The sequence below is a fragment of the Hippocampus guttulatus genome, chromosome 13 (assembly GCF_054856545.1).
Source record: "Hippocampus guttulatus isolate MCC_2025c chromosome 13, RoL_Hgut_1.0, whole genome shotgun sequence".
NCBI lineage: Eukaryota > Metazoa > Chordata > Actinopteri > Syngnathiformes > Syngnathidae > Hippocampus > Hippocampus guttulatus.
The window spans coordinates 15,075,733-15,085,558 of record NC_141273.1 but is presented as its reverse complement, the minus strand read 5'-3'; the positions used below and the strand labels follow the sequence as shown (position 1 = coordinate 15,085,558).

At 42.9% G+C, this 9,826-nt stretch overlaps 1 protein-coding gene across 5 annotated transcripts in view; it reads left to right on the top strand.

The window, feature by feature from the left end:
- The first annotated feature begins 2,302 nt into the window (after positions 1-2,302).
- actn1 (actinin, alpha 1) overlaps positions 2,303-9,826 on the top strand; it is a 30,104-nt gene continuing 22,580 nt past the window's right edge. For 2 of the 5 annotated variants that reach the window (XM_086126743.1, XM_086126742.1), the window contains exon 1: positions 2,303-2,719. In XM_086126743.1, the coding sequence (XP_085982869.1) occupies positions 2,621-2,719 (99 nt within the window). In that variant the 5' untranslated portion in view covers positions 2,303-2,620. The remainder of the gene's footprint in view (positions 2,720-9,826) is intronic. The other 3 variants (XM_086126740.1, XM_086126744.1, XM_086126739.1) reach the window with 2 other exon arrangements.

The following is a 9,826-nucleotide window of genomic DNA, read 5'->3' as shown; positions in this document are numbered from 1 at the left end:
GTGGTTTGGAACCTTTATTTGATATCCGGATGATGTCTTGAAATCCCTAATTGGAAACCAAGATCAAGGTTTGATTCCCTAACCATGGATTGCTGACTAGAAAGGGTAAACTTGAGTAAGGCTTAAAAAAGTAATTTGAAACCCTAATTTGAGACTAACCCTGACTTGAAATTCCACCAGTGTGGCTTCATGGTCCAATTTAAAAGCCCAATTTGAAACCCTAACCCTGGATTGCATCCCAAATCCTGATTTGAAACTGTAAACCTGATATGACATACTAATTTGAAACCCTAACTTTGGTGTAACCCTAATTTAAAAATTGTTCAAAACACAAATTGGAAAGTCTAACCCAGGCTTAAAACCCTTATTTGAAAGCCTAACAATTGATTGAGACACAAATTTCAAACCTAAACCCTAACCCTGGCTTCAAGCCCCAATTTAAAACCCAAACTTCAAAACCTGAACCCGGATAGAAATGCTTATTTGAAACCCTAAACTTAGTTTCAAACCCTAATTTGAAACACATACTCTGTCTTGAAACCCTACCCCGACTTTGCAACCCTGACACAAACTTTATTTGAAACCCTAACCGTGGCTTCAATCCCCCATTTCAAACCCTCCCCTGGGGCAGACATAAAATGACTCAGTAAGGTATTTCCATCGTACATATAGCAATCCTGGAACATTCTTCACAACGTACTCACTGACTGGATGCGTTGATGATGTCATTCGGGTGCGCGACATCTTAACATGTCGGCTCCAAATCTCACACAAGCATATAAAGTCCGCGAACCCTAAACGCAGCATATACCTGAGTTTATCTTATGAATGTACTGTTATAAATATTATACCAGGAAGTGAGCCTGTTTTCATCTAGAAATGCGTTATTCTAAAATAGTCTCATTTAATTTGACAAACGTGAGTAGTCAATGTGTTTAGTTGTCATTGATAAATTGACTGTTGCTAATTGCTGATGCGGCGCAGTGTGAGCCGCACCCAAACGCTTTTGTAATGCCATGCAATATTTCACGCGTGGCTGATAGGATTTACCAATGATGTATTTACATTCTTTTGACTGACAGGTGTTCATCTCGTTTGCATTTTTGGCGTGTTCTGGTCACCTTATTGTTAGCTCCACCAGAGCAACAGGCAAATGAAAGCGTGTTGTAACACGCTCGTATGTGGTTAAAGTAGTGCTGGGCGATTAAGGGGCAGAAAAATTATATAATGCTTACATGAAAACCAGATTTGACATGATAACTTTGGTTTGAACCCCTCATTTGAGACCCTGACCTTGGCTTAAGCTCTTTTGACATCCCAGAAAAAAAAATTGTCTCGAAACTCTAAACTAGCCTTGAAGCTGTAATTTGAAACCATGGATTGAAGCCCACATTCTGATAGGGATGAAACAATATTCAAACGTTATGATACGGTAGGTAATGTCAACTAATGAACTTCACGATACGATCATTAGCAATATTAAAAAGCTCATTAGATGTTATTTCACGATATTGTGAAAAAAACTCAAATTGAAAAAAAAAGCACAATATTTAAGTTTGTGACACCTGACTTATTTCCGTCATTTTTTGTGTGCCTGTTTTCGTGTGATCATGTCTGTTTTGCCATTTACGGATCTATTTTCAGATAGTGGAATCTGTCGCCTCCTTTTCGATTTTAATCAGTTTATTTGGAGTATTTCCACGATTTTAATTTTGTTATTGTGACGTCCCGACATTTTCAATCTCCATTTCTGGCTCGAAACTCCAGGCTTGTGTTGAAACTCTAATTTAAGATAAGATAAGATAAGAAAACTTTTATTTGTCTCACAATGGAGAAATTTGGATCCCTAACTGTGACTCGAAACCCTAAAATGTGTTCGAAGATTTAGTTTGAAACCATAATCATGGCTTGAAACTCACATTTTAAAAAACGCTATCATTGAAACGTGTACCTAATTAAGCGGCCTCTGTGTGCATTTTAAATTCTGGTCTCTAGTATCACAAAAACCATCTTTTATTGTTTTTCAGCTGGCCAGGCAGCTAAATTGCTGTGGGTGTCCTGTTACAAATCCGTCTCACCTTCTTCTACATTTAAATCACACTTGTTTTAGGCTAATTAGCCTCAAGTCGCCCGTCAATCACACTGCAAGTCAGGCTTGGGCGGGAAATCTGCCGAAAAGCCTGCTGGATGACAGCCGAGTCGGCCAATCAGGGTCAAGCAAAGGCGGGCTTGCATCCCCGAGGCGTCCACTCAGCTTCCTCTTACTTCGGCCATCGATCTCATTCGTCTGTTGCATAGTTTTTTCGGTCTCTCGCTCTATTTTTTTCCCTTTGCCTCGGAAAGAAGCCTCCCTCCGGGGAATCACAGAGCCGAGAAGGAACAAGAGTTGAGCAGGAAGAGAGCGAGGGAGCAAGGGGGAAAGCCAGAGGCGGACGGTCGAATCTCTACCCCTGACACACACACACTCACCGTCTTGAGGAGGAGGAGGAGGAGGAGGAGGAGAAGCAGAAGAAGAAGAAGCAGCGGGCTGAGGAGAGGCAGCCGGCGGACACACAAGCACAGACACAAGGGAAGAGAAGCCGAGACAGAAACAGACCCTGTTTGGCGCTCACCTCACTTTATGGATCATTACGACGAAGAGCAGCGCTACATGCAGCAGGAGGACGACTGGGACCGGGACCTGCTCCTGGACCCCGCCTGGGAGAAGCAGCAGCGAAAGGTGAGAAGCTCCCAGTTTGCTCATTTCCGGGTTTACAGGCGTCCGCCCGCCGAACTCACCTCTTCTTATTTTCCTCATCTTTTGCTTCTGCTTCCCACTTCTTCATTTTATTCATATCCTGCTTCTCCTTAAGCCCATCTCGAAACGCCAATTTGGCCTGCTAACCCTGACTTGCAACTCCAATTTGAACCTCTAACCCCGTCTTGAAACCGTAACTCTGCCTTGAGAACCTAACCCTTGTTTTGAAGCCTTAACGCAGGCTTGAAACCCAAAACGTGGCTTCAAACCCCAATTTGAAACCCTAATTGTAGATTGAAACCCTAATTCATACTCTGAATCTTGGCTCCGAACCCTAATTTGAAAACATTCGCTTTAAGCCGTCGTTTTAAATCCTAACTTGACATTGAAAGCATAAATTTGGCTTCAAGAATTTACCGAGGCCATAGTTTAACCTCTAACTTTAGATTCAAACCTTAATTTGAAACCCTAACACTTGCTTTAATTGAATTCCTAACTTGTGTCACGGACTCATAATTTTAAAGACTAACTTTGTCTTGAAACCCAATCCCAAACTCCAAACTGTAATTTAAATCCCTAACCCTAGTTTGACACTAAGCCTTGTTTGAAACCCTAATTTAAAACCGTAGTTATAGTTTGATACCCCAAACTCGGGTTGAAACACTATCTTGAAACCCCAGTGTTAAACCGTAACCCCTGTATTAAACTTTAAATTGGGATTCAAATCCTGATTTGAATCCCAAAATATAACCTTAATTTCAAACGCTAACCTGAAACCCCAATCATGTTTTAAAACCCCAATTTGAACCTGGCTATATGAGAAGATTTCCTGAAAATGACAGTCTTGCCAAAATGTAAAACCTGCCTGGAATGGCGACTTCAAACTGAATACGACACACCAGAATTTTGAAAATCTGATGAGAAATAAATTAATTTTTTGGTGTGATGTTGCCCTTTGAATGTGGTCAAAAATGACTTTCAAATTATAGTAAAGCAGGAAACCGTGATTCTTTCTCAAGATACATTTTCAACCCTTTCGTTTCATCTATCTAATCTGAGTTGTCGAGATCGAGTTAAAAATCTCCACCAATCGCCTCGTACGTGTCGAAATTCTGAGCGACTCTCCAAGTCAACGTGTCAAAATTACCGTCTCTTGCTCTCAAACTTATCTTAACCCGCGCAGATGGAACATAACTTGTCAGACGGGCAATAGACAGTCATTTAGATTCGTAGGGATGGGCGAGTCCATCGGGTACTCGTGAAGGCTGCTGATACCAGCCACCAATACTTATGGGGGCGGAGAAAAAAAATCTGACATCAAATAAGTCCTCCTCGCCAGTAGTTGGCGCTATACTGCAGCGCATCAGCAAATCATCATCTGGGTCAGAAAGAAAAGTCTTTGCTTGCAATTTTTTTGTCATTGTGTTAAATTAAATTTTCCATTTTTTTTAATTTAACTGAGATGTGCAGTATATTCAAATGTTATCATTTAAGTAATTTAAATGCACTGTAAATGTTCAAATGGTGCATCGTGTTCCATTGGATTACAAAATGTGTGTGTGTGTTGGCCCCATTCATTGGCAATGAGTGTTGGACTCAAAAGGGGGCGGGCGTTTAACTACTATACTATACACTTGTGCACCTTTTCCATGCAACAGATGTCAGCCATGCGCTTGGCTTCTTGAAGTGAATGATTGCACCCCCCCCCCCCCCCGACCCCCTTCCAAAAACCTTGTCATCTGCTGTATGATGAGATGTGGATTAGCACAAACGCCCCCCTCTATCCTTGACTTAATTTGCAGGGAGTGGGGCGTGATGGGATTATCCTTGACTGCGACTTTACCCCCACCAAAACGCTCCATGCTGCACACACACACACTACCTTTTACCCTCTCCTCCCACTTTATGGAAAAAAAATGGTGAAGAAAAAAAAACCCCGTGTGGAATCTGAGCGAGCGCTGCGGTTTGGGCCGGGCTTGCGTTGGGAGCGAGCGTGCCCAAAAATGGTAATAATCTCGCCCCTCTTGCCGCTTGCTTGCTCCTGCTGCTGCTGTTGGAAAAAGTTTTTCAGACACCCCATCGCACCCCCCCTCCAATCCAGTTTCTTCTTGCTTCTGGTTTCCTGCCTGATGTCATCCACCGCCGCTACCGGGGAGAAGCACGGCAGTGGCACAGACACATCCTCCAAACCCTAATCCTGGAGGGAAACCCTCATTTGAAACCCTAACCATTGTTTCAAACCCCACTCGTGGTTTTCAACCCCTTTATTTTTTTTAAACCCAAGCCCATGTTTGTGACCCTAATTCTATTTTATAACCTTAATATGAAACCCTAGTCCCGCCGCAACTAATTCATATTTTATTAAGCGATTAATCTTTTGATTGTTTAGACGATTAATCGATTAATCTGATTTGAAAAAAAAACTTCTTTTAAGGTGCATGCCTTTGTTCAAAAACCGAACAATACTTTTAATTGACTCTCCGGAAAATGCACAAACATACAAATTATTTCTGACTCACAGCTTTGGTCCGAAACATGTCAGAAAATCAGCAAAACATTACAAATCTGATGCTTTCAAATGTCTTATTTTGAAAACCACTCCGATAATCAGTTGGATTCCAGAGAATATTTACTGTTGAGAGGTTGAATTTCCGAGGATTTCAAATTAAACCTGATCTCAAAATAATTAATTGTCAAATTGATTGTTGATAAACTTGACAATTGGGGAGTTGTCGATGAATTGATTAATTGTTGAAAACCCTCATTTCAAACTGTAAACTGGTTGAAGTGCGAAATCTTTCTTGAAACCCTAATCTTGTTTGAGACAGCAACCATGGCTTGAAAACGCCATTTGAAACCCGAACCTTAACTTGAAACACGTACCCAAGCTTGAAACCCAAACTAGAAAAACCCTGATCCTCTATCCCTTCCATCGATTTTTTTTCTCCCTTGCTTCTGGTTGCCTGCATGTTGTCACCCACGAGTGCTACCGGGGAAAAGTGTGGCGAAAGAGCTCAGGGCTGTCGTCAGGTGTGAAGTGGAGTCTGGACATGATCTTGAAAGCATGGGGGGGGGGGGGAAGCAACTGGCCCACATACTTGGAACCTCATAAACGTTAAATTCATGTTCCTGAGCTCGCAGGCTGTTACTTCCAGCCTCCTGGCAGTTGTAGACACTTTCTTCGAGGCACCACTCTTTTTTTTTTTTTTTTAATGGGTGGGGGGGGGTGTTGAATTAGCACTCAGTTCAACTCCCAAGAAAGTGAAAGGTTCAAGTGATGGTGCCATGAAGAAACCTTGAAAAATGGACGCAACATCTGGAGGGAGAGAGAGAGGGAGGGAGAGAGAACAACAAGGCACTCTCTAGGTCATGCCATTGATAGACAAAACACAGAAATGTAATGTTCAGTGTGTGTGTGTGTGGCCTTATTTTGTATCTGCAGATAATTTGTCTTCAATAAAATAATATTTTGCGATTGCCGGCGCTGGGATTATAGTTCAAACTAAGATATCCGTAGGAAAACATCGCCATGAGATGTGAGAGGGAAGCAAAACATGCACAGTTGTAAGCTAGAGGAGGGGAGAAAAAAAATATGCTGGAACACAAACTCTTACTACAAGCGGCCTGTTATACCTCGATCACGACTACGTTCCGGCGTAAACTCACGGGGAGTTATTGAGGATATTTACCAAGTTGACCAACTCGCCTTCCTTGTGAAAAGTACATTTTCAAATCAGGACTTCTTATCATCAGAAACGACAACGCCCCAAAAACTGGGCTTTGTAAAAACAAGAAAGCAAGTCAAGAAATGTGGACTGTTCTGGATAATTTAGTCAAAGCAAAAAAAAAAAAAAGAGGAACATTTGAGTTGGCAAGATTTCCTAAAACTGGTTAAGAAAAAAAAAAAGTCATGTTTTTGTACTCGTGTATTTCTACTAGTTGCATTTATAGAATTATAATTTTTCATTTTCAGATCAACCTAATCATAACCAGGAATGAAATATCAATAACAAATGATCATACAAAATAAAGACTTCAGTGAAACATTTTGTCAACAAATGTATTGACAATGAACAAGTTTTTTTTTTCTTCTCCTTGAGTTGATTTGAGGTATTTGATTTCGGTTCGAGTTTAGCAACGCTCTGTCCTCTGCATTGTTGGCCGTCACACTTCTTTGTCAAGCAGCGTGGCTGCGCGAGGTGCATCATGGGAATGCAGGAATGTGATGACGGCAAGGGTTTCACGGACCAGCGTTTTTTTTTTTTGTTGTCTTTTTGAATTTTTTTTTTGGGGTGGGGGGGCAGCAGCGAAACAACACTTGCATGCTGAGTGAAGCTAAAACAGTTCTATGTTTGAACGTCACTCCGTACACAAGCTCTTGGTTTGAGAAAGCTACTGAACCTGCTGCAAAAACTTTTTTGTTGCCATCATTTTTCATCAGCATCCATTTTCAAGACTTGGTGGGCATTGTTAATCCAGACATAAAGACCATTGCAATCCTTCAAGCAGAGTTACGAATAGCGAATTTCGTCACGTCGTTCGTTTTTAGAATGAGTGTTAGTTTTCCAGAGACCTTTTTTTTTTTTGACACTTGACCTGATTAAATGTGCCATCAGTGTGAAAATGATGACCTCTTAATTGCAGTGCAAGTTGATTTTTTTTTTTTTGTGTGTGTGTTATACATTCCGAGCTTTACGCAACCCCGCAACCGTCGCGCAAGAGGACAAGTCACTGCACGGCCCGCTCGTCCCCGAGGCGGCCGAATGGAGAAATATGGCGACACTTAAATGGGAGTGTCATGATGCAACAAACGCAAGAGTGAGCAAATCGGCCCGTGGATCTTTTCTCACTGCTGCCTTGCACGGCGAGCATGAGAATGTAGGTGTGGCGTGAAAGAGTCTGGGAGAGAGAAAAACAAAAACAAAATGGCGCGGGTGAATGGCGGCCTAATAAGGACAAATCTGGACCAGAACTGGAAAACCCGAAAAGCGCCTCGGGAGGTTTTACGCGAGCAACAAAGTTGTTAGCCGGCTAAGGTGTGTGCGATTGTTTGCGGAACACAATTAGATGGAAATATGCAAGCGCGGCAACCAGACCGACTGCCTGATGTGTCCCTGAAACACCTGGGTGGTGCAAAGACATTAAGATTCCAAAGATAAGCATCCTCATACTCGCGGCTCACGTCGAGACATGCATGGGAATCCAAACATGCACCCACAAAAAATAAAATAAAACAGCCTTCAAAGTGTTTGTCCTGACCTGCGTCACGGGAATGTTTCAACTAACTCCTCCTGTCAATTTCAAGCTAATAGCCGCTTAATTTCTTGACTGGGACTTTGAATATCCAGAGAAACGAGTGGATAAAATACACTTCAGACGTGCCCGCGATAAGTGAAACGTCGGACCCCTCCCACATTCTTTGAACACATCTAAAGGTATTCAAACGCATTTTTTTTAAACGTGTTTGAACCATAAATCTGATTGCAAGCGTCGAAAATACTTTGCATATTGTCTCTGAGGCCTGTTAAACAATCAGCCAGTTCACGCTTTTCGTCGGACCGCGTGTGGTGTAATGCCGATCATCTCAACGGAGCGCACGTTAAAAACCGCGTTCCGCCACCGATCGAGAATCCAGTCCTCCATTTCCGTCCGTCCCTGAACTCGTGTCAGGGTTTGGAAGGATTCGGGAATGCAATGTGGAAAAAGTCAAATACTCCTCCCCCAGAAGAGCCTGCATGCAAATTCTCCCCGCGGCTCCAAATTTAGATGCAACCTCCCGGCACGGCGCGTACGTCATTAAAAGGTCATTAAAACAAGTTGGGCGCTTTTTGAATCTTAATAGCTTGCTGTGACTTCCCATCTGGTGTGAGTTTGCATTGAAGTGAAGACAATACAATGACGCTTTGAAACCCTCAAGCGGGGTACACACGGAGATTGGAGGGGAGGGGGGGGGGGAACTCACTTGAGAAACACCCCCACGCCTCCGACTAATCGCCCAGAATCTTCTTTTATAGACATCCAGTTAAGCGGAAGAGAAAATGAGCAAATTAGGCTCGGTTGTCGGTATGTGCTCACACTGCTTCATTTGCCAGTAAGTAGTCAACGTTGAACAGGTTTCACATTTACGATTATCGGGCGGCAAAAACAAATCCCACGGGATATTTGCGCAAGATCATCGTTTTCGGAGACATCAGATAACCGAGCCTTTTGTCGACTTGGATCTCAAGGGGTGGAAAATCCCCAAATTTGGCCCAAATTTGTGTACACTGCTATAGATGGGGCAATTTTGGATTTGGAATCCTTTGTTGAGCAGCAGGTATGAGGAAGCGGCGAGTACTTCTTTGTCACGTGTTCCGCAGCGTCTGACTGAAAGGGGTTGGTCGTACTAAGCATGCTTCTGAGGAATAGCACCCTCGACGCATTGGAAGGCTTGGCGAATGCCGTAGCAGCTGGGGTGCGTGTAAACAGATACGCAGGTGAGGGGGGGGGGCAGCCAAGTCGAACCCGACACACCTTTTGCATTCAGTGGCAGGAGGGTGTGAGGAGTGTGTGGTATGGGCAGAGCTGAGAGAGAGAGCAGTTCTTCCTTTGTCTACCTGTCGGCGCGCCTTCAATTATTGATCTTGGATCCCATCCCTTGACTCTCCCGACAGTCTCTTATTTAGCTGACTTAATTGGTCGCTTGATGTCTTGCCGCAAAACCGCTGTCGGCGAATTTGTTGCCGACGCTGCGGCATCGGCGTCGGGAAAGTCGCGACGGTGACGCGCTGCGGTAGCCGTTTCAATTTTCGGTTAAGCGTCGAAGAGACACAGCTGATTCTGGGAACTCTGTGGGCCTTTGGGTTTTGTTTGAAATGAAGCGAAAGAGAAGTGAAAGGCTTAAAATTTCACATATTCTGAAATTTGGTCAAAAACGAAAATTATAGGGAGCCGTTTCGGAAGTTTCATGTAACTTTTTTATTTTTCGGAATTAAAAAAAAACTGAATCCCCCTCAATAGTTCCCTAAACATGCTGAAATTCAGTTCAACAAAGTTAACTCATTCACTCCCAAAGACGTTTTGAAACGTCTTTTCAGACTTGGTCTAGAA